Source organism: Microtus oregoni, unplaced genomic scaffold (assembly GCF_018167655.1).
Source record: "Microtus oregoni isolate MIOR12 unplaced genomic scaffold, Mior012 000012F_ref0000307, whole genome shotgun sequence".
Taxonomy (NCBI): Eukaryota; Metazoa; Chordata; class Mammalia; order Rodentia; family Cricetidae; genus Microtus; species Microtus oregoni.
The window spans coordinates 41,404,076-41,430,000 of NW_024543071.1; the positions used below are offsets into that span (position 1 = coordinate 41,404,076).

The 25,925-nt window shown below is 41.0% G+C and overlaps 1 protein-coding gene across 2 annotated transcripts in view; it reads left to right on the forward strand.

Annotated features, from left to right (window-relative positions):
- The window catches only part of Pcsk5 (proprotein convertase subtilisin/kexin type 5), a 429,292-nt gene that overhangs the window by 118,180 nt on the left and 285,187 nt on the right, over positions 1-25,925 (forward strand). For both annotated transcript variants that reach the window (XM_041661614.1, XM_041661613.1), the window contains exons 4-5: positions 17,994-18,137; positions 22,666-22,742. In XM_041661614.1, the coding sequence (XP_041517548.1) occupies positions 17,994-18,137; positions 22,666-22,742 (221 nt within the window). The remainder of the gene's footprint in view (positions 1-17,993; positions 18,138-22,665; positions 22,743-25,925) is intronic.

Consider the following 25,925-nt stretch of genomic DNA (forward strand, 5'->3'; position numbering starts at 1 on the left):
TTTAGTACTGAAGAAAGGAAGGTAGAAGTAAGTAGCCTCAGTGTCAGCTTTCCCCATTATCTTAATCTGATGCACAAAAGACATCAAAAGGACTTCAAGTATCCTTACACCTATAGCCACCTACAGTAAATTCCAGGAACAGCAACACGGAGGCAGCACCCTGAAGAATGAGAGGTCATCTCCCAAAGTCCAGCTTGTCTCTGCCTCCTCAAACAGTCATCACTTTTACAAAGACAGATCTCTCAGACTATCTATCTATCTATCTATCTATCTATCTATCTATCTATCATCTTCTTCATTACTATCTATATCTATCATCTATCTATATCATCTATATACCTATTTGATGTGTATCTGTAGGTACATCACATCCGTGCAGGTGCCTTGGAAATAGAGTTATAAGTCTTTGGAACCATCTGATGAGGGTGCTGGGAACCAAACCTGGTCTTCTGTGAGAGCAAGAGCAACAAGTGCTCTTAACACCTGAGCCATCTCTCCAGCCCTGTAAGAATCACTGCTTTGGACCACCTTGCAGGTAGAGCTAAGAAACTGATAAAAACCGACAACTTCTTTCCTGGGGCTGCTTGGTTACACATGTCTCTTCCACCTTGGTCCAGTTCTTCACATTTAAATGTAAAGCTCATGCCTGTACCACAAAGAACTTGGGGTCACTTGGCTCCTTTATGCACACTGATTCAACCACTTCCACATGGTTTCTCTGCGCTCGGCATCTGAGCCAGCATGACAGGGCTGCTGGAGCTGGGACTTCTGCCCTAAGCTGTGCTTCTAGAAAGTGGAGACGCATCAATACATACTTACTCTGTTGGGTGTGCCTTACTGTGTAGTGCATTCCTTGCTCTTTTAAGACTGTGCAGTTTGGCTTTCAGGGAGCTTTGTATATTTTGGTGATTATTACAAAGGATTTCATGTACCTGCAGTTTGTCCTTCTCCATTTAGACATCTCTGTTTGCTTTCTCGACTTTAAATAAATGTTCTCTGGCTCCTACCTGTGGCCTAATTTATCTATTTTACAGTTTCTCTTTTCCTTCATTTTAAATGCATGATTCCTATTTGCAAGCACAGATGATGTATCCTTGCTCTTCCGCCACCTGGCTTCCGACTTTGAATCTTAGATTTACTCTGAAATATATGAAATATCCAGGAGTGGTCCTTTCACCTGTCTTGAGTAGATGAAGCCCACCCACTGCTTGATGACGTAAGAGGAGCTTCTGAGTGCAGTGCATTCCGGGTTTCTATGATGGTCAGTCTGTATAACCTTGAGACTCTCAAGCCTGGTTGTATCTCTGTTTGACCTTTGTTGACAGTGACTTCTTTGTGTTCTTTTAATCTCTTTGGTTGGTTGGTCCTTTGGTCTGGAGACCCAGGACACATTTCCATTCAGTGTACGGTTTAAAATTAGGCACGGGTACATGCATGAGCATGTGTAACCTCCAGCCCCCATTTTCTCCGTCACTTCCTTTTGATGTCCTGTTACATTATTTGAATTTTGTTGTAATCATGTCATTCTTCCATGCTCCTGATTATTCTCCTGGACACTTCGTAATTTAGTGTTTATCCCAGGCATAATCTACTCGTCAGTCTATTGCCAGGGGTTAGTCTGTTATAGTTTCGTGTCTTTCTGTTTTTAATAGTCTATATATTTATTTACATTTTTCACTGGACCTGAAGCGCCACATCTGCAAGTTTTATTTCCATGTATTGCACTGGGGTTCAGGTATAGTGTTGGCATTTTTGTTCATTTGTATATTTTCCAGCAGAATTTTTATCAGCTGCAGTAGTTTGATTCTCTTTTACATGTTCATATGGATATTAGATGAATATTTGTATACTTTTTTTTCTTACGCTGTTAGTGACCCTATTGGGAAATCCTTAGGTCAATGGTGATAGGCCCTTGGAAGGGATTGTAGGATCACAACTTTCCTGGATTGCTGACCCGAGATGTGTTCTAGTGTATGTATGTATGTATGTATGTATATTCCTGCTGTTTAAAATAGAGTCCTCACCAGGATCTCTATGTGCTCTGTGAACTTTCAGCCATAAAACTAACATAGCCTTCTTTTAACAAATAAAAGGGTTTCTAGAGAGATGCTCTTCCAGAAGACTGAGTTTGGTTCCCAGCACCTCCACATGGCTCTCGCTCAACTATCACTCAAGTTTCAGGAAATCCAATATTCTCTTCTGACCTCTGAGTGCACTGCATGTAAGCAGTGCACAGACATCTGCAGGCAAAATACCCAAAAACATAAAATCAAAGCAAATTTAAAAGGTGTGTGTGTGTGTGTGTGTGTGTGAGAGAGAGAGAGAGAGAGAGAGAGAGAGAGAGAGAGAGAGAGAGAGATTAACAATGGTTCAAAGAAAAGAGGCCATGAATTTGAGAGACAGAAATAACATGCATGGGAGGGGTTAGAGGGAGAAAAGAGAATGGGGAGATTAATTATAATTTCGAATGGAAAAAAAATGCCAATAAATAGCTATCCTGAGGTTTCTCATTCTAGTAAAGAAAAAAACGATGAAAATACTATTCTTCATTCTGCGTGGTACCTACTATAATGCCTAGGACAGGCAGGCAAAATGTTTGTTGAAGTAGAAATGCTAATTTAGTGACAAACTTGATGATCATAATGTGAATGTTTCCCTAATGACATGAGAGTAAACTAACAGAAAGTGTGTTGCACTTAATCCCAGTCCATGTCACCTAAGAACATATATTTTCTGAGGTGTACTAGCTGACACTGAGCCTAATAATAATGTGCTTTATGTTGGATTTTTCAAAACCTAAACTTGAAAAAAATTCATCTTCCTTAAGGTCTGCTGCACAACATGAAGTAGCTATTAAAAAATAAAGTTGTAAGTATAGCCCAACAAATGTGATTGAAGCTGTTTAGATGGCACATGGAATGATTTAATAAGAGCTGATGTATAACACTATTAGTCGTGATTTTTTTTTTCTTCCTAGTAGCCGTACTTCATTGTCCCTTTCTCAAAGCCTTAGGTTATTGCTGTGCATCCATTCTCGGAGAAAGCAAACCTTGCCTCAGTCCCTGGGGACAAACTGAATGGTCCGGACTGAGCCAGTCATGGGACTTTTGCACCTCGCCAGCTAAACAGAGAGAGGTTCACCAGTGACCAGCTCAGCCAAACATTTGTTCATGGTTGTTTTTTTTTTTTTCTCACAAGAGAAAAAACCTTTTATGCCTTCTTTCCTTTTGTGAGGAAAAGAATATTAGAAGTTATGGCAATTATCTTGAAACCAGGAGACACGCTCAGAGAATAAAGGGCTAACAGCTAAGAGGTGGTGACTGAGAAATCACTCTTAATGATGTCAATCACTTGAAATCTTCCAAGTTTTCTGAGTAATAAATACTGTTAATTGAATTTTCTTGTCCTTGCAGCTCAAAACACTTGAAATTAATACAAAGCCCTTTCTAATTTCAAGAATTGACTGGCTAAACCCACTCTTTCAAAGGAAATTTTCTTGTTTGTTGTTTCCTCCTAACAATCTTTGGGGCACAGCCCTATGTTGTTAGCATTTACTGTCTCCCTTTTTTCCCCCTCTTGAAAGCTCGGTGGAATAAAATGAAAAGGGGGCACTTTTTTTTTCTACTGGCTCACATGAGCAGCCTTTTGAGTGCCTGAAACCCCACTTACTTCATGTGTCATTGCCAGTTTCTGCTCTTGGGAAACCTTTCTGCTAAGTCAGAAGTGGACACCCAGATGTCCTACAGCAGGATGGTTTCTGCCATGTTTACTGTGCAGTAATTAAATTAGTCACCTTGGAGAGTTTGCTACCGGGGCAGGTAGAGAAGGTGACAGATACTTGAGAAACCATCCCTAGAGTGTGTGTACGTGTAGGTAAGTGCAGCTGAGGGAAGCTGCTACCCTCCTGGTCCACGTAATCCTGTTAGCATTTCGCCTTTCCTTACTGAATGAGGACAAATTCTGGGACATGAGCAGCACTTCATTTTACCCCGGGTTTGCTCCTCTAACAGTTAGGGTTCCTGCAGAGAAAGTTAAACGACCTTGCCCTACAGAAGAAGATGCATCACCATATTTAGGGAGCTACTTTCGTGGAATAATTTTCTGTAATAGACGACACTCTGCCGGTAGCTATTACAGCAAGCTGTTTGGCTTTACTCTTGGAAGGATTCGACTTTTTTATTAAAAAGGAAATCTTTTAAAATTCTGCTTGGTGGTGTGGGGTAAATGATGACTGCATTTTCTTGTTCAATTCACTTGAGTCTGCAGAGAATCTCACCATGTGAGGGAGGCCATCTTTCCTATAGAGTCCTTTATTGAGTATAAGATAAGCAGACACATTATGAAATCTAATCTTTTCTGAAGCCTTTGCTTCATGCCATTACAGACATCTTCCTGGACATATTATTGGCCTCTCTAGGCAAAATGTTTCATTTTCCTGGCATGGGACTTTGTAGATTTTTTTTCTCCAGCTTACATCTGCAGGTGGACAGTGAAAGCAAAGATGTCAGAGAGATTCAAGCAATTATTTTAGCTCGGTCTAGGAGGAGCAATATTGGAGTGGCCTTTTAGTAGCTGTCTGAATCGATTTTTCTTTCTGCCGGCTTGTGCTGATTCTCACTTTGCCCATAAGTAGACTTGGTTTGGGGTGACTCCATCTCAACAACAGTACATAGTGCCCTCTTTATTCCTCCGAGCTTTATGTTCAAAGAAATTTATTCATTGTAAATTTTGACACTTGCAAATGTGTCTGTGTTATCTTGAATAGGAATTGGTCTAGAACCTCAATTTTGCTTCCACTACACCACTCCAGACTGAGATTTATTGACTAGTGCCTATAAAAGCCACTGTTGAAATTGGACTGTTTGTGATCATTGAATACAGGTCAACATAATAAGAACAAAAATTTAAAGAACGCTATAAATTTAATGACACTTTCCTCAATGTTTTCCAAGACGACTTTCTCCTTCATAACTATTGCTACAATCTCTAATTACATGCATGTTTCATTTATTTTCTTATTTATTATTAATATGCTCCACTTTGAGCATAAAATTTGCAAAGGATAGGCCTTGTGTCTTTTCGTTTCCTCTTATAAACTTCTGATCAAGCCTTGGCTGGAAAATAAAACAGAGATCCACACACATGAGCAAATAAATGTTTGACAGTTAAAGGGGATAGACTTTTACACAGCTTCCATTAACCTAGTGCTTAGGGAATAAAAGCATTGTTTGATAAGTTAATTGATGATTCTCAAATTTCCATTGATTGACCTCATAATGGTGCAAAGGCAATATGCACCCTGGAGAAGCCAGAACCCTAATTTTGAATTCTGTGGTTTCCTGGACTAGCAGTCCAGGTGGGACCTGGGACAATGGACCCAATAAATGGGGTGGACTAAAGTCTCATGCAAAAGTTTTATTCAGGGCCTCAGACAGTTTACATTCTGAAGGTTAAGAAAGGTCTCACGAACTGAGTTGTCATGAGTTCAGGGTGTGTACAATCACAGGGACAAGCCACTCACTTTTTCCATAGAGACATATAAAGTATACTTTAAATATTTGATTGGAAAACAATATTTAATTGAAAACCAAGCAATAACTAGTAATCTGAAATGAACCGATACCTATCCACTGCACCTGGGGGAGCAAGAAAACCGAGTCTAAGAACGAGTCCTCGTTTTTGCAGAAACTGAGGTTAAAAGATTCTTGTCTTGTTTCCTTGGAATATACTCACAAGCACTTAGAATTATCATCACATAACCCCACTCCTCAACCCATGTTTGGACAGGAATACTCAACAGGATGCTTTCTAGAATACATTGAACTACAGCGACCAGGTGGTCGCCAAGGACCAGCAACCAATTTACTTTGCGTTGTTAAACTATGATGTCTGGGTAGGTCTGATATAACCACTGTCTCTTTAATAATAACTTTTCAGTTTGCTGTACTCATTGCTATGAAATCCTGTTACAAACTTAGGAGTATCTGCATGTCCTTCAGAAGGCCCTGCAGATAGCACATCTGTAATGGACACATAATAATAACAGAACCATACACATAGCATAGAGAATTCTTCAAGTCTGTGACTGAAAACTGCTAGTTTAAATGTCACTCGCACAATCAGAGATCTGTCACCCCAGATGACATCCATTGTAACTTCATGGGCAGTACGAAGTGAGAGCCACAGCACTGAGCCTACTCAACCCATGCTACTGGGAATGAAAACAACAACACACTGTTTGCAAATCTGGATTTTGGAGTCAGGGTTTCCTCGGTGTGGGAGAAAGAGTTGACAGGGTGAACTTTGACTGTTAGTCCTAACAATTTCCCCTTGATCAGCTACACACTAAAGATCATTATATGTGCTAGACCTCTTTTATGATCCCATGAAAACAAACAGATTAGTTAAACCTGAGCAATTAATTTTATAACAATTTTTTTATTGAGAAAAGGAGAAAAAAAAAACAAGTTTCCACCTCCTCCCAGCCTCCCATTTCCCTCCCTCTCCTCCCACCCTTCTCCCCCTCCTCCCACCCTTCTCCCCCTCCCCCCACTCCTTTCCCCCTCCCTCTCCAGCCCAAAGAGCAGTCAGGGTTTTCTGCCCTGTGGTAAGTCCTAGGTCCTCCCCCTTCCATCCATATCTAGGAAGGTGAACATCCAAACTGGCTAGGCTCCCACCAAGCCAGCACATTAAGAAGGATCAAAACCCCGTGCCATTGTCCTTTGCGTCTCATCAGCCCTCATTGTTTGCCGTGTTCAGAGAGTCCAGTTTTATCCCATGCTTTTTCAGTCACAGTCCCACTGGCCTTGGTGAGCTCCCAATAGATCAGCTCCACTGTCTCAGTGGGTGGGTGCACCCCTCGTGGTCCCGACTTCTTTGCTCATGTTCTCCCTCCTTCTGCTCCTCATTGGGACCTTGGGAGCTCAGTCCAGTGCTCCAGTGTGGGTCTCTGTCTCTGTCTCCATCCATCACCAGATGAAGGTTCTATGGTGATATGCAAGATATTCGTCAGTATTAATATAGGATAGGGTCATTTCAGGTTCCCTATCCTCAGCTGCCCAAGGAACTAACTGGGGACATTGCCTTGGGCTCCTGGGAGCCACTCTAGGTTCAAGTCTCTTGCCAACGGCTAAAGTCAAAAACACAAAGGATAGCCTTTGCTGGAGAGGCTGTGGAGGAAGGGGTACCCTCATCCATTGCTGGTGGGAATGCAATCTTGTGCAACCACTGTGAAAGTCAGTGTTTCGGTTTCTCAGGAAATTCGGGATCAACCTACCCCTGGACCCAGCAATACCACTCTTGGGAATATACCCAAGAGATGCCCTATCATATGACAAAAGCATTTGTTCAACTATGTTCATAGCAGTATTATTTGTAATAGCCAGAACCTGGAAACAACCTAGATGCCCTTCAATGGAAGAATGGATGAAGAAAGTATGGAATATATACACATTAGAGTACTACGCTGCGTAAAAAACAATGACTTCTCAAATTTTGCATGCAAATGGATGGAAATAGAAAACACTATCCTGAGTGAGGTATCCCAGACCCAAAAAGATGAACATGGGATGTACTCACTCATAATTGGTTTCTAGCCATAAATAAGGGTCACGGAGACTACAACTGGTGAACCTAAAGAAGCTAAGTAAGAAGGTGAACCCAAGGAAAAACATATAGTTATCCTCTTGGCTAAGGGAAGTAGACAAAATTACCGGGGAGAAAATTGGAATCTTGGGGGTGGGGTGGGATGTGGGTAAGGGGAGATGGGGAGAGAAAAGTTAGAAGGGAAGGAGGGGGGGCCTTGGGGAAACAAGAGGATTGGGATAAAGGAAGGTTGGACAGGGGAGCACGGAACCACAATTCTTAGTTAAGGGAGCCACTGTAGGGTTGGCAAGAGATTTTATAAGAATTTTTTAAAAAAAGAATTAGAGAAGTCAAGTGGTCAAGTGTATTGGTGGATAACAAAGTTGAATTCATGATTTTTAGCAGCTAGTTATGACTCAAAAGGGTTTTGATTGACCACCCATCCTATTCTGATATATTTACTTGAGTTAAAAAAAAAATAGAAAGTTTGGGACTGGAGAGATGGCTCTGCAGCTAAGAGTACTTACTGCTCTTGCATAGAACGTGGGTTTGGTTCCCAGGACCATATCAGAGAGCTCATAACTACCTGTTGCAAAGGATCCAATGCTTTCTAGCATCCATGGATATTTGCATATACATGCTAATATAAATTCACACAGGCACACACACATATACACATTTATTATCTATATTTATATAGATTTTTAAAATAGTAGTATTGCCACATTGATTATATTATCTCATTTCCAGAGCTTCTCTATAATGATTTTTGCAGATTTCTTGCAAAAATAAATATATATGAGGTGATAGCATATTTGAAGTCATGATGAAAATTCCTCAGACCTTCAGAATAGTCTGAAAATTAAGTTTATAATCCCATACATCTAGAGAATGGTAAATTTCTAAAAACCTGGAGAGATCTTCTCTTAGTTACTATTCAGTTGATGTGAAGAGACACCATGATCTCTCTAAAAAAAAAATGCCTTTAATGGAGGCTTTCTTACTGTTTTAGAGAGTTAGTCCATGACTGTCATGGTGGGAAGCAGGCAGGCATGGTGCTGGGGCAGTAGCTGAGAGCTTGACATCATAATCCAAAGGCAGGAAGTGCCGGGGAATTTGTGTCCATGCGTGGAGACCAGGAGTCATCCTTCAACTAGGTCAGTCTAGCTGGCCAGCAAGCCCAGGTATCCACCTGTTCCTGACTCCCCAATGCTAGGAGGGCAAGCAACCACCCCCATGACTGATCTGTCTTCATGGGTTCTTGGGATCAGACTGAGGTTTTCATGCTTGCACAGCAAATGCATAACCAGCCAAACTGTTCCCTCAGCCCTCAAGTGCCATTTTATTAAACAAAAATAATCAGAAACACTATTCATGTTTTTATACCAAAATTTTGATCCTTTGTGTGTTGAGTTTAATCAGGTTGTAGTCCTTTAGGATGTCTTAGGTAGCGCTTGTTCTCTGGAAGTGTGGGGCTTTCACATGTTATCTGTCACATAAACCTCACTAAGTATATGTAGCTGTACTGTTAGGTGCATCTTATCCTCTCTTCCTTGCCTGCCCCCTCCCTTCTTTCCTTGTAGGTACCACCTCCGTGACTCAGTTTTCACTTGTCTGTTAAGGCATCTAATCTACTAAATGCCTTTAGTTTGAGGAGTTGGCTTATCAAAGTAGCCTTTTATGTATACCAGTTTCACAAGATCTTGGAAGGATATAAAGCCTTCAGTAAGAATCTGAGAGAAATTGAAATGTAAACCTTCATGGATCTTTTTGTTTGTCTCTCTGATTTTATCTGAACATACATATGTACATGTGTACAAGAGATAACAGTCATGTTGACAAAACCTGAATGGTTAAAAGCTTGGGAGGATGGCACGTAAGAGCATTTCATCCATTGAAAATGGTTGTTTTCTCATTTGGAAACTCACTACCTATGCCTTTACATTCCATAAAAATATTGATTCACAAGCTAATATAAAGATGCTATGTCAATAAAGTATATTTAGATATTTGCAAATGATAGTTACATTTTTGTCTTCAACCTCAAGAGTGTCTCCAAATTCGAGGCAAGTGTTTTGCATCACTTTTTTCTTCGAAACTCTTTTGTGACCCTGAAATGATAATGATAGCAGAATAGCTGACCTCAGAAGCCTGTTGGCCATTCTTCTTCAAAGCATACTGTGATGTAGAGATTGGGAAATGTCCTGCAGGTCTCTTGGCAGGACTTCTGAACCTCTAATGAGTAAAAGGAAGACATAAGTTTCTTCATGGAGTCATGCGCAAGAGAGACAGAGAGAGGAAAGTTTACAAGCATAATTTTTGTAAACAACATAAACAAAGAAATTACATTTTAGAAAAAAAGAAGTTACTTCATGCTAATGTTCCCATTATTATTAAATAATGCAATCTCACTGCTTCAGAAAAATCAGGTTTAAAGTACCAGCATGGGATTTGTTTCTTTTCTTATGAGTTCCTAAGGAAAACATTTTAATTGAGATCATCCCCAAATAAGCAATTTGCTAATTTACTAATTGTTCTATTTGGCGAGAGAGTGGAATATTAAGAACTGGTTCATGGCTTAGAGTTTCCCAGAAAGAAAGTCATGTGGTATAACCAAGTTTTTCTTTAACTCAGAATTTAGTACATGACTGAGAAAGGAAGACGATATTCAAATTGAGCCCCTTACTGAAAATCAGAGCAGAATCAAGGAATAGCTGATACCTCCATGCCAAGCACTGTTTCAAAAAAAAAAAACAAAAAAAAAAAAAAAAAAAACTACGATTTTCCACTTCTGAACCATCCCCGTGGCAGAATGAGCTTCTCCACAGACCTGGAGGGGACAATGGCTCACCTGTCACTGTGTCACGTCTCTTCATCATGAGTGCTGAACATTGTTAGAGACACAGCAGAATAATCAACATACCTTTCTATGATTCCCTATGAAAGCTTTAGTCCCCACACATGATTGTGTCTCTTCTATTAATTACCTCCATTAAATTTCTTTTCTATGCCATTCACCTTCTCCTTCTCTGCTTTCTTGAGAACATAACCAAGGCTGGCTTCAAATTCCATATGTTGGCTGTTAATTCCTAATCTTCCTGTCTCTGTCACCGGTATGCTGGAACTACAAACAAGAACCCCTTCATCTTACTATCTCTGTATTTTACGATTGATTTCTACTGTCTATCATAATAGCCTTTGTACGTGAATCAGTCTTCTCCAAAGAAATAAAAGCAGTAAGAAATCAAATAAATAAAATGGGAAAAAGAAGAAGTTATTGGGAGGGATTGGCTCACATCCTCAAGGAGCCTAAAAGGTCCATGATTTACTATCCAGAGGCTAGAAGACTAGAGAGGCCAGTGGTGCCATTTTATTTAGTCTAAAGGCCTGAGACCCATGAGTTCTGAGGTTAGGATTCCCATTCTAGGTCTGATGACCAAGAATTAAGCACCGATGTCCAAAGGTAGGAAAAAATAGATATTCCAGTTCAATCAGAAAATAATTTTACCTTTCCTGTGACTTTTGTTTTTCTGGTACCCTTGGTGTGTTGAATGATGCCCGCTCTCTTGGTGTGGGCAGTGTTTCTAATGCTGTATATCTATATACCAAGAGTAATATTTGTCGGGATTATTCTCACAGATACATTAGCCAATAATCTATAGTAACCAGCTCTCTATGCATCTGTTAACCCAGTCCACTGAAACAACAACAACAACAAAATACCAGTTACTCATCATATCCAATAAATAGAGTCAATCCGGGGCTTGATGAGTATTCCTACTGGGAACTCTAGACATTATGCAGATGTTGAACAGGCTCCATTACAAGTGAGTTATGCATCACTGGGACCTGAAACAGATGTGGAAACGGAAATCACTGGCGTGAGCATTGGATAACTGAACACGAAACCACCGACACCTGAAGATAGTGTTCTGCCAAGAGTACAGTGATCTTTGAGTTCTTTTTAAAATGACTTTATTTGGCGCATGTAGTTCAACCATGGTCCAGCCTCCAGACTTGTAAGACCAACTCTCCTAGTGATCTGCATCAATCCGCTATGTTGCTATGTGAATTTTCTGCAGTCTTTCTGAACTGGCTTCCTTCCTTTAGATTGGCAACACTCCTATTTTACACAATGAGTATTCTCAGAATACTTCTTTAGCCTCGTGTCTTTACAGTTTTCTTCTTTCCCATCTTACGTCTTTCAACCTTTGTCCTCCAAAAGCCTGGGTTATTTTTATATCAGAAACTGTCAGCGTCTCTCTGATTAGGAAGTCTTTACAAAGCTCTGAAGATCTTCCTCAGCCTCCACCTGCTGGTTGGTGAGTCAGCTGGTGTATGAGCTCCTTCAATGTCATTTCTCTAGGAGTGCTCTCAGCCTTCCCACATGCTCCCATGACTAGCACTTTGTCCTTCTCCGGTTATAGGAGTTGCTTGTGTTTTGTAACTGTTCCTTTGTCCGAGACATAGACTAAACCGCAAGGACTTAAACATAGGAATCACGACAAAGCCACTGTAGTGACTCACATATAGTAACCGAGGAGGAATGACAATAGAGGAGGCCTGGGTTAAGATCCAAACTTCTGAAGCCTCACGCCTTTGTTTTTGGACTGGTGGTATTTGAGAATAGTCTGAGCTGTTGAGTGCAGGAAGTCTCTGTGTGTATAAAGGTTTGGTTTGTTTTAAGTGCCATGAAGATATCTACTAAGTTTTAGGAGTGTGGTTACTCTTTAACATCAAGACCAGGTGATATTGCTGAAAGCAACTCCCCGAACACCACTGTGAGACATACAAAGAGCTCTCAAATGTTAGACATGGGAGACAGACAAAGATCCTCCAGAGACACAGTTGTAGTTGCTACTGTATTGTGTTGGTTAGTGGTATTCTGAAGTACTTATAAGATTGAAAAATTCTAATTTGAAATGAAGTTAGATTCGAAATTTCAGTGATGGGAGGTGTCCTGTTGTCTAAACCTCTCTGTGTTTTGGCAACTTGACTCCTGGGTCGTCCTCTGTGTTAGGATTTAAAAGCCAGATTCATTCTGTTTACTCTAAATTTCATCTGTTTTACCTTCCCGGAGATTTATAAGTCCTTTCTAATGAAACCTTTGTTTTATACCTTTATAATTTTTAGGCATATCTGATATACTACAGCCTACTCCCTAAATCCATGTTTTTTTCTGATGTTTCCTTGGTGTTATCTGGAATTGTACTGAAAATTTGCAGTTCCTGTAATGAACCTTTGTCAAAACTAAATTGTAACAGATGGGAGCTGTAATTTTAGCAGGGTTGTAATACTGGTATGGAGTAAAGAAGTATTAATGATTTAGGGGAAGAAAAAAATGTCTCACTAGTATCCCAGTAGGGATTTGGACCCCTCTCTGTTCAGCTCATCCCTGCCTCCACACCCACCCATCAACAAGACTGCAGATGTGAAATACTCATTCACGTCTTCTCAGATGTCCCTACCATTTATCCATTGCCCTTTCTCAGTTGACTAACCTGACTCTCCAGAACGAGAAGACAATCCTTTCATAAGGTTACAGTGGACTGCCTGTCCTTTTCATTTTTTTAAACTTTATTTTATTATTATTATTATTAAAAATTTCCACCTTCTCCCCACCTCCCATTTCCCCCCAATCCCCCCACTTCCCTTTTCATTTTTAAACTAAGATTTCTTCTCTAAGCAATTGGGAACACCAAGGACTCATATGAATGTGCTGTCATCAACAGCAACAGGATCATTATAATGACATTGTTGTGTTTTTATTGTCCCTGATATGTATGACTAGCATTTATATTCAAACAGCAAACACAGTTTTAATAATTTAAGCAACTTGACAAATCATTCAGCCAGAAAGAAGCAGACACAACTCAAATTCTGTCTTCCTCGTTTCCTTTTAAACAAATGTTCTTAGCTATTGTTGCTGAGTTTGATGGTTTTGAAAAACAGTGGACTTCCTTGGGTAATTTCATATTGCTATTGAAGTGAAGAAATTAGTTCAAGAGTTGGCTAGGAATAGGACATAGTAGTAGGTCTAGTATTGGAGGAGTATCAATTCTACTCCTGTTGATTTGGTACAACTCTTCACTTCTAAATTTTACAAAGAACTTCAGGTATTCATATACTTTCTGAGCTAACTTGATAATATTTCTATGCTGGTTAGTTTTCTGTCAACTTGACACAAACTGGAATTATTTGGGAAGAGGGAATCTCAACTAAGAAAATGCCTTCATCAGAAGGCAAGAGTATGGAAGAATTAATGATGGGAGATGGTCCAGTCCACAGAGGGGTTACTCCTGGGCAGGTGGTTCTAGGGTTATTCAAGAAAGCAAACTGAGCAAACCATGGGGAGTAAGACAGTAATAAATATTTCTCCAGGGTCTCTGCTTCAGTTTCTGCCTGGGATTCCCACCTTCAGTTACTTCCCTGACTTCCCTTAGGGAAGTGTATGACAGACTAACCCTTTTCTCCCCATGTTGCTTTTGGTTATGGTATTTACCTTAGCAATAGGAAAGCCAAAGAGAACAATTTCTTAATATGTCTCCAGGACATATTTTTGCATATTTGATTATATGTTGTTATGAATATTATATAGTCAGAATTGCGGGCTTGTGTGCTGCTGTCAGTAATGAGCAGGGACCTCATCGATGGCTATTTTGAGCAGTGGTTATTTTCAATGACAGCAGGTTATTGACAACGTGTAACAGAAGTTCAAGAGTTGTGGATGCAGCTCAGTGGCTGGGTTCTTGCCTGGCATGCACAAGGTCCTAGGTTCTACTCTTAAGGATAGCAAAAAAATGGCAGTTTATTAGGGGGCGGGACTGTTAGTCATTTTTCTCTTGTTGTTAAGAGATGCCAAGAGCAAGGTAGCTATTAAAAGAGAAACTGTTGAACTGGGGGCATGCTTACAGTTTCAGAGGTTTAATCCATTATAATAACCCTTGTGGGAAACATGGCAACATGCAGGGAGGGCTGGGGCAGTACATGAATACCCCCTGGTCCATAGGTGGGGAACAGAGGACTGGCATGGGCTTTTGAAACCTCAGTTCCACTCCAATTGCACTCTTCCAGCAACAAAGCCATACCTCCTAATCCTTTTCAAATAGTGTCACTACCCAATGATAAAGTATTCAAATACATGAACTCATGAGGGCCTTTCTTATTCAAACCACCACAGGGACTCTCAGAATTCAAAGAAGTTTAAAAAGAATGTGGTTCCTCTTTCCTTTTCCTAATGATGAAGACATAAAAAAAAAATGTATATTGGGGATAATTTACTCAGGATATAAGCTATTCATTGAGCAAACCCTACAATATAATTTTGAGGACACAAAAGCTTGTTTCCATTTTCTATGTTCAGTCTTGTTTCTAAAAACTTAGTCACCTATGCATGGACACCAATGGAATTGCATTACTCAGAGATGCAGGCCAGTATAAAGACCACTTTCATCAGGCTCTTCAGGAAATGGTGAGGTCATTCTCATTTAATTGCTGGGTGACATCAGTAATGCCTATCTTCTTTTCTCTGAGTATCTCAGGTGAAACAACTATGTTAGTAACATGTTTGGAAACCTAGGCAACTGAAACTGAAATATTCTTTAAAAAAATCAAGGGTTCTCTTTGAGGATCCAGGATTCTAATCTTGTTCACAGTAGATCCTTCAAGTGGCTTCTGATTTATTACTTGTCTGCAAGAAATAATCTAGGCTTTTATTAACCCGTTTATCCTCATCATATTTTTATTAGCAGTATCATTTTCTCTTTGATATTTGGGTTGCATTCCATGTTAGATTACCAAATAAATACACCAGTTGCACATTTCCCCGCTACCACCAGTGATTCTGTGGGGATGGATGGGTAGATGGATACAAACGGTAGTAACAGAATGTTTAAAAAGACCAAAGTTAGACTCAGCAGAAGCAGAGATGGAAGTGTTCCAAAAGGTCATGGCTCACTCGACCACACCTGTTTTCCATTGACGGCTGGTGTTCTTCAGCTTTCATAATTACAACTTCAAGCTGCATCCCTCCAGTCTAGGATGCTTATTCCATTTGTGGCTTGCCCATTTCCTGTGCATTTCCTTCCTTCAGCCCACCCCTCAGTCACATTAACATCACTCCCAGTCACAATGGATGCCACAGGTGCTCACAGCAGGTTTGAAAAAAAATTAAGATGAAATAAGGTTGCTCTGTATTAAAATATTTGGAGAGAAGAGACCCACGGGCTTGGCCAGAATGGGACAATTGGAAAAATAGGTATTTTAGCAATCTACATGACTTCTTTTTGCTATTGTTTCTTTTAGCCAAACAAGTAACTGGCTGGATTTTGCCAAAGAGGTCAAAGCAGGAAACATAATGACAATTTTAAGGAAAATGAAGTTGAGGCTGCTCGTTCATTCTTAGTATATGGATTAATCAGCATTTATGAAATCCTAAGTTAGACTTAAGTCCATAGGTTAGTCAGGGAGACGGAAGCACAAGTTTCAGCTGTGAGAAGTACAGCAAGTGTGGGCTGGAGTGTGTGGGGCAAGTGTGCGTGTTCATATGTGTGCCTGTGCTCCTGAGTCAAGTGCACATGTGCATATGCAAGCCTGTGCTCCTAAGTCAAGTGCACATGTGCATATGCAAGCCTGTGCTCCTGAGTCACGTGCACATGTTCATATGCTCCTGAGTCAAGTGCACATGTTCATATGCTCCTAAGTCAAGTGCACATGTTCATATGCTCCTGAGTCAAGTGCACATGTGCATATGCTCCTGAGTCAAGTGCACATGTTCATATGCTCCTAAGTCAAGTGCACATGTGCATATGCAAGCCTGGGCTCCTAAGTTCCTGGGAAGGAAAAAGAGAAGAGTCTTAGGAGGCTATGTGAGTCAAGAGCTGTGCTCAGGGAACTAGAGGGTGAAAGGAAACAGCATTGGTCAGTAGACAGGGTAGTGAACAGTGGGTACCCAGGCCCAGAGTGCCCTTTCCTCCTTTGCTAGCTTCCTATCCTCTGTGTCAGTCTGTTCAGTAGTCCCTACCATTTTTCTCCCTATGCTTACCTATTTCCTAGTGCTAGCATTTGCTGCGCTGATCAGGACACTAGTGCCTGGCTCTTTCTTGGACCATCTCTCCACTCTCTACTATCAAGTCCTCAACAGTAATATGGTCACATGCCTTGACTGAAGTCCCTTTCAGACAGGTCCCCTAAAGCAGTACACTCTGACCCCTCAGCATTCACCACCATATGGCGCTCTCTCTCTCTCTCTCTCTCTCTCTCTCTCTCTCTCTCTCTCTCCAACCCCTTCAAACCATAGTGACCATTCTCAGTCATCTTCTTTGTTCATTTTCTGCTTTCTGCGCCACGCCTCTAGAATGAACACCTAAAATATTTTGGTTGCATCCACACTGAGCACACAGTAAGTGCTCAATAGGATGTGTGTTAAGTCCATCAGTGGCAGCAAGGACTCCACTATGTTTAGAACAGAGAAAGCTTAGCATCCCCTTTCCATTTCCTAAGCACTGAGCTATTTGTTTAGCGTCGGGAAGAATGTAGTGAGTGGTGAATGGCGAGCAGTCGCTGGGGTTGCTATGACAGTATCGAGTCACACATCCCTTCCTTGGTACTTCTTCTGAGTCTTAAGAGCCAGGAACACAGCCACCCTCGGGAGTGTTTCAAAGAGATGGACTTGAAAGGAGCAATTATGTGGGTTGAACCAACATTAGTAAATTATATCAGAAAAAGCTGCTGGCTCCATTCCTTTTTCAGTGTGTTTGGACATTGTAGCTCTTGCAAAGAGAATGAAATTTCTGTGCGTAATGAGCCAAGATGTTATGTTTTCAGCCTGGCCCTTGAAGCTCCCATATACATTTTCCTGGGTAGAGTGTCCGTCTTGGCTTTGTACTATTCCCAGGCTTCTCTCAGTAGCTTTGAGTGACTCTGCCCTTCACTGAGTTTAGTGAAAGACATTTGGAGAACCTGTTTTTTGGAGCGCTTTTTTTCCCTCACAGTAGCACACCTCTAGTGAGCTGTACACGTGCCACTGGATTGGGTCCTAGGTGTCTGGCTAAGACATGGGAGCATGTGTGCTCTTCATTCCTCTCTAGGTTTATAGTGAAACGCAACAGGGGTTATTTACATCTCATTAAGGCATGGTGACAATGAGATGCCCCTTATTCTGTTGACATACTAGATTTTTGAGAACTTCCTATGGTACCCAAACTGGTTCCCAGTACTGACCAGTTTGTATTTACTCTGTTTCCTCATATACCTCTCTTGTATCATCCCAGCTACCTCTCAGGGGATCAGTAACTCTCTTCTGATAGACAGCAGACCAACTTACTGTCAGTTCAATACTATCATCACAAGTGGCTAATTCTCCTGTCTGCTCACAATTCAATCATCTACAATGTCCATTTCCTTCCTAGCACTGCAGCGACAACACACATCCCTGCCAGTCAGACATGAATATTGAGGGAGCCTGGAAGCGAGGTTACACGGGGAAGAACATCGTGGTGACTATCCTGGATGACGGCATCGAGAGAACCCACCCTGATCTGATGCAAAACTATGTAAGTGCTTGTTGTGGCCGGAAGTCCTTCATCCGTGGAAGACCCCTGATGGGATGCTCAGAAGGTGGGGGAGCTGCCAACAAATGTAGTAGGAGTTATGGCAGGTTCTGTACTTAATTCCCTTCTTGGGAAAGGAGAACTCTTGCAGGAGAGGAAGCACAAGAATGGAACCACCCTTCCACTTCCCCATGCCTCTGATGGTGTATGTATGTATTAGGAACCCTGTCATCAACACCTTCTGTTGCCAGCCACGCCCACTATCCTCAACAATTCAGGGAGACAGACAGACAGCACTGCCTTTGTGCAAAAGAGCAGACTGAGAACTTCTCTCCAGTTGCTCTGCCATCTTTTTCTTTCCTGCTTTGTTTTTTCAAAAATAATTATTTAACTTTCTGAGATTATAATGTAATTGTATCATTTATCCCCTTCCCTTTGCTGCTTCAAACTCTCCCATATACCCCTCCTTGTTCTCTTTCAAATTTGTGGCCTCATTTTTTATTAATTACTGTTACATACATAAATATGGATGTATATACATATATATCTCTATATATACATACATATATTCTTAAATATATAAATACAACCTGCTCAGTCTGTGTAATATTATTTGCATATATGCTTGGAGGACTGACCATTTAGTATTGGATGAGCAATTGATGCGCTCTTCGCTAGGGTAGACTATTTTTCTAACTCTTGGCATCTGTAGATGCCTGTAGTTATTTGTGTAGGGTTGAGGCCTGTGGACTTACCCAGTCTGCTTTCTGTTGTTGACGTTGGTCAGCTCATGTTTAGGCAGCCATGTTGGTGAGACTTCCTGGGGGTAGCTTCTGACATTACTAGGAGACATAATCTCACTCCCTGTGCCTCTGGCTCTTACATTGTTTCTGCCTCCTCTGCCCCAGTATTCCTTGTACCTGCCATGCAGAAGTGATTTTTGTAGATGTACTCATTGGGAGTGGGCTCCACATTCTACATTTTGATTGGTTGTGGCTTTCTGTAATGGTCTCTGTCTGTTGCAAAGAGACTTTCTTTTCCTTTGCCACCCAGTACTACATACCAATCAATCCCTTTCTTAAGATGAAAAGGAAGATTCATTTAGCTCTACTTTGAACAGGAATCAGTGGCTAAATTCACCCTGTGGACAAGCACATTCAAATAAACTTTTACCTCTTTGCAGCATAGAATTTAAAGCTTGAACTTCAATAAAGTCTCCTCAGATACGGGTAAAGAAACTAAAGACGGGAGATTGAAGTCGGTTATCTTAGATGAGATGAGATCAGAACTCTAGCTTACCGGTACACCAGAAGGGATATCTGTCTTGTCACATGCCAGGAGAGCTTCTGTGTGCTTCTACCTGCTGCAGGTGATACGACAATTTTTGCCTCGTTTATGTTTTCACTCTGAAAGAATGTTCTCTATGATTCCCAATGACAGTGCTATCTCAGATCCCCCCCCCCCCCTTGACGGCCATATAAAAGCAGAGAAAGCATTAGATTGTTCAGAACAAAGACTTGGGCTACCATCTGGTTTCTTTATTTATTTATTAAAATTTTTCCACCTCCTCCCCTCCTCACACTTCCCTCCCATTCTCCCCACTTCCCCTCCCCTTCCCTCTCCAGTCCTAGAGCAGTCAAGGTTTCCTGCCCTGTGGACAGTCCAAGGTCCTCCCCCCCTCCATCCAAGTCTAGGAAGATGAGCATCCAAACAGACTAGGCTCCCACAAGGCCAGTCCATGCAGTAGAATCAAAACTCAGTGCCATTGTTCTTGGCTTCTCAGTCAGCCCTCATTGTCAGCCACATTCAGAGAGTCCAGTTTGATCACATACTCCATCAGTCCCAGTCGAGCTGGCCTTGGTGAGGTCCCATTAGATCAGTCCCACCATCTCAGTGGGTAGACGCACCCCTCACGGTCCTGACTTCCTTGTTCATGTTCTCCCTCCTTCTGCTCCTCATTTGGACCTTGGGAGCTCAGTCCAGTGCTCCAGTGTGGGTCTCTGTCTCTATCTCCATCCATCGCCAAATGAAGGTTCTATGGTGATATGCAAGATATTCGTCAGTCTGGCTATAGAATAGGGCCATTTCAGGCTCCCTTCCTCAGCTGCCCAAGGATCAGTGTGGCTATAGGATAAGGCCAGTTCAGGCTCCCTCTCCTCTTCTGCCCACGGAACTAGTTGGGGAAATACCCCTGGACACCTGGGAACCCCTCTAGAGCCAAGACTCTAGCCAACCCTAAAGTGGCTCCCTTGGTTAGGATAGCTTCTTCCCTGCTCCCATATCCACCCTTCCTCCATTTCAATTATCCTATTCCCCCAAGTTCTCCCCCATCCTCCCCTTCTCCCTTCTCTCTCCCCATCCCCCTGCTCCCAACTTTCTCCCAGCGATATTGTCAACTTCCAATATCCAGGAGGATAACTATATGTTTTTCTTTGGGTTCACCTTCTTATTTAGCTTCTCTAGGATCACAAACTATAGGCTCTATGTTCTTTATTTATGGCTAGAATCTGCTTATGAGTGAGTACATACCATATTCATCTTTTTGGATCTGGGTTATCTCACTCAGTAAAGTGTTTCCTATTTCCATCCATTTTCATGCAAAGTTCAAGATAGCATTGTTTTTTACTACTGAAGAACTCTATATATGTGCCACACCTTCTTTATCCATTCTTCTATTGAGGGGCACCTAGGTTGTTTCCAGGTTCTGGCTATTACAAATAGTGCTGCTATGAACATAGTTGAACAAATTCTTTTGTAGTATGATTGGGCATCTCTTGGGTATATTCCCAAGAGTGGAATTGCTGGATTCTGAGGTAGGTTGAGTCCCAGTTTCTTGAGAAACCGCCACACTGATTTCCAAAGTGGTTGAACAAGTTTGCATTGCCACCAACAATGGAATAGTGTTCCCCTTACTCCACAACCTCTCCAGCATAGGCAATCATTGGTGTTTTTGATTTTAGCCATTCTGACAGGTATAAGATGGTATCTTTAACAAATGGTGCTGGCATAACTGAATTTCAACATGTAGAAGAATGAAAATAGATCCATATCTATCACCATGCACAAAACTCAAGTCCAAATGGATTAAAGACCTCAATATAAATCTGACCATGCTGAACCTAATAGAAGAGAAAGTGGGAAGTAGTCAGCAACACATGGGCACAAGAGACCAATTCCTATGTATAACCCCAGTAGCACAGACAATAAGAGCAACAATGAATAAATGGGACCTCCTGAAACTGAGAAGCTTCTGTAATGCAAAGGACACTGTCTTTAAGACAAAAAGGCAACCTACTGAATGGGAGAAGATCTTCACCAACCCCGCATCAGACAAAGGTCTGATCTCCAAAATATATAAAGAACTCAAGAAACTAGACATTAAAACTCTAATTAACCCAATTAAAAAATGGGGTGCTGAACTGAACAGAGAATTCTCAACAGAAGAAGTTCAAATGGCCAAAAGACACTTAAGGTCATGCTCAACCTCCTTAGCTATCAGGGAAATGCAAACCATCTGATTTCTTTCATGTCGAGACAGGCCCAGGTTAGTCCCTTTGCTCAAGTTATGTTTCAGTCACTAGCTCAGTGCACTTTCAGCTCTGGCAGTCACTAAGAGGTGACAGGGCTCCTGTGTGTACAAAGTAGAACTTAACGTTATGGCATCATGTATTGTGCTTAACTCTCCAAAACCTTTCAACTTCAATAGACTAAAACTTATTTTCAGGAACACAAGCATTTGGTGAAGATGGAAGCAAAGATAATATTGGCTATTATTAACCCTGGGCATAGACAAAATTATAAAGCATAGAGGATTGGATAATATCCTGGAACAATCTAAGTGCAGGAATAAAAAATCAGTGGAAGTGACCCTGTGAGTTGTCCTTAGTATTCAGGAGTTTTTTCCTAACCATTTTGAAAGCAAACAAATCTAACTCTGGCTTCAGAGGTTCTGTTTCCTCATTTTAAACCTGGTTTAAGACAGCTTTGCTCGTTATTTAGGCTGCTCTCAGAGCTGTGGGGTAATACTAAGAATCACATTTGAAGGCTTTTATGTAATAAAAATTAAACAACACTAATGTTGTACAATGCATATCTCAAGAAACCTGATAAAATAAACATCTAATACCTTAACTGGCCTACCAGTTATATGTGAACGATTGTTTTATCTTCTAAAAGACATTAAAATATGATAAAGATTATTGCAAGGTCAGGAATATTCCCAGTATTAGGGGAATGCTTAGAACATGTGGAACTGAAGACATCTGTACAAGATAAACATCTTAGGAACTGGGTCAGTCTGGGTAAGAAAGGAAAAGCCCTTTGGTTTACATAGACTATCTCACCTTAAAGGGACAATACAACCGTGATTATTACTGAACCAGCATTGTCTCTCTAAGGTGCCTGAAACTAGTGAACCCTGAGGGTACTCGTTAACCTAATTACTGTCTTGCAGAAATGCATTTAAGAATGCATGAGCTTGTGGGCCAGCACTAACTACTGTCTGTTTCCCATCTCTTCTCCATGGTCATAGGATGCTCTGGCAAGTTGCGATGTCAATGGGAATGACTTGGACCCGATGCCTCGTTACGATGCAAGCAATGAGAACAAGTAAGACTCAGAGGGCGGGCTGGCATGTGGCTAGCTGGGAGCTCAACTTACTGCTTATGTTGAGGGAAGTCTTCTCTTCAAGACTCTTGGTAATAAATGATCTTTAAATCACATCAAAAGAAACAGGTATCTTTTCACCAAAGTTTCTGAGTAAGAAAGTGAAATCGTCTACAAAGGGGAAAAATGGCTACAGACAGGGCTCTGGGGGTGGATCAGAATCTCCAGATCCTGAAGATGGAAGTAAAGATGTTAGCTCCTGAATTAACTAGCCCATAACACAATTGTATCGAGATAAATATACTACGGGGAAAGACAAAAAGAAAAAAGCAATTCCCAAAGATTAACTTACTGTTAAATCCAGCGTGTTTGTTTGGGCATTGCAGTTGAGGGCACAGATTGCGTTTTACACCATGGCACAATGAATTGACTCAAAGAATTATTGCCAGACATGGGCTGCATCTTCTTTCCTCTCTCCCTTCCTCATCAAGAGGCCCAGTTTCTCTTTCCAGTTAGTGTGGCAGTTTTTAGCAAATGCAAGTGAAAATGCACATGCCTTGGGTAGCAGGATTGTATCATTCTTCAGTGGGTAAGTGCAATGGTTTTTCCAAGGACCATCAGCAGATATTCCGGATCACTAAACCACATCAATTGACCTCTTTCCTCTTTTAGTTCCAAACTCCTCTGGGAAAACATTATAATTTAGAAATTCTCATGTGACTTTGTCTTAACATGTTTGGGTTTGGACCACTGAAGTTGCAAAGGGGACTGACTGCCTTGACCATTCTTTGTGCGCTATTTGCAATCCGCTGCTTTTTTGCAGGGGCGGGAGTGAGGTGGGGTTAAAGACAGGTTTTACTGTATCAGCCCTGGCTGTCCTGCCTCTGCCTCCCAAGTGCGGGAATTAAAGGCAGGCAGCTCCCTGCTGTGCTTCCCTGCTATTCTTAAGGGGAATGTGTCTTAGATCATATTTGGCTGTAAGTGAGTCATTAAGTTCAGGTAAAACCTAATGACCTGGAAAAAAACTTTCTGTTGCTTTCACCATCAACACAGAAGTTTCAACAAAGAAGCTGTAGAAATATGCCATGTTTTAATATGAACAACCAAGTATATATAACAAATAAGGATCTGTAGTGGAAACAGTAATACATATATTTATATACGAAGATGTTTCTAGAGCTTCCAAACAAAAGAAAATGAGACTGCTATACTTAATCGTCTTCTATCAGACCTAGCTTTTATTGTCTAGAGGGGTTATACTCATAAGGGGTTAGAGCTTCAGGCAACATGAGCCTGCCTATATATCTATCTATCTATCTATCTATCTATCATCTATCATCTACCCATATCTATATTTATTTTAGCTCAGTTGCAAACTAGCCTGAAATGACCTGAAGCATTCATATTTAGAAATGTACTCTCACAGTGGAGACGGATATAAGATATCTTTGCCCTTTCATATTTGCTTTGAATTTAAAACCTCTCTAAAAATAATCTTTAAAATAAGGAAAATACACTGCTAGTACTTCTCTGTGCACCATTCTGCGCTCATGAAGCACAGGCATTCCCAACAACACTCTACAGAATTGCACAACACAGAGAAATAACAAAATTACCATCTGTAGCATTCACAGATGTCATGGTCCAAGCTGTACACACAGTAGGGATGTAATTAAATAATATTCTAGTCTTGTGATTGTTAAATCGTTGAATGTATCAAAACTGCAATAAGATGATTCTTTACCTTGGAAAGAACCCAACGTGTGCGTCTCTGTCTTATAAGCACAATTATACCCATTCCTGCTCAGACTTACATGCAAGATAAAGATAAATGTGGAGAACAAGAGTGGAAAGCAGAGCGGTGAGGGAAAAAAGCAGACAGAGTGTTAAGTGGAATGGAAGGTGTGCCCTACTGGTCAGGATGAAGGCACATAGGTGAAGGGGAACTGACAGGGAAGTCCCCTGAGAACAGGTAGAAACAGCAGTGCCGCTAGAGTGACCACTTGTGGCTCATTGGATCCTAAGATGAGAGCTCCGTGTGTGCTCCCACCTGTTCAGCTTATCTGGTGCATTTTGTTTTGTTTAATAACCTGGAGATTCTAGGAGAGAATTGCATGTAAACAAATGCCAATTCCACATATGTTCAGCATGGTCCCTAATGGATCAATCATGCTGGAAGAAACTGTTTATCAAAGCAAGCGTTACAGCAAAGCTGACTGCAATATACACATTCACTAGATTTATCACCTCTGTGTTTGCAGAGAGAAAGGGGGGTGATGGGAAATGTCTAGATCGTGTTAACGACCAAAGTGTCCTCCTGTAGGATGTGAATCCACAGATATGCTGTGGGTAAGAACAGGAGATTAGTGGCTTGAGCCCTCAAGCTAGTAATGTCTAAAATTGATCCCTCAGCTGGTTATATATAAACCTACCTGTGGTGAATTTTTGCATTGAAATGGAGTGGGAATGGTGGCCATTAGAGGTGTGTCTGCTGTAAAAGTGTAGTCCACTGAGTATTAGTTTTTCTAGTGATATACAGACTATCCATTTATGCTTATATGCTTAGATATGATAGTTAAATAATATAGATTGCTAATGGGTTGCATTGGAAGAATTTCTTTTAAACTTGTCTTTTCCTAGGACTTTTGTTCATGTATCACTGGGCTCCCGCTCTGTCTGGAGCATGCAAGTGTGTCCCAAATTGACCTCCTCTAAGAACTTACATGGTTTATTGAGTTCAATGGGAGTTTGATAGATGATACCAGCATTGTTCCAGATGTGTGCCGATATTTGTAGCCTTTAAAAGAAAGGTTTTGACTGAAATAGAATTACATCACTTTTCCCCTCCCCTTTCTCTCTTTCGCCCCTCCAAAATACCTTCCTTGAATCCCTCCTGTATCCCCACCCACGTTCAAGTTAATAGCTTCTTTGTATTATTATTATTTGTGTGTGTGTACTCACTTGCACACACACACATACACAACCTGCTGAGTCCATTAAATACAACCTGCTGTTTCTTATTGTTGAACATATAGTTTCAGTGAAGATTACTCTGTATTGGATACTCCATCAAGAGGCTCATCCTTTATTTGTAGCTTGACAGTAAAATAGAATAATGTTCAAGATCTCACACCAGCATTCCATGTATGTTTGTGGAAGCCTTAGATCCCCATGGTACAGACATCC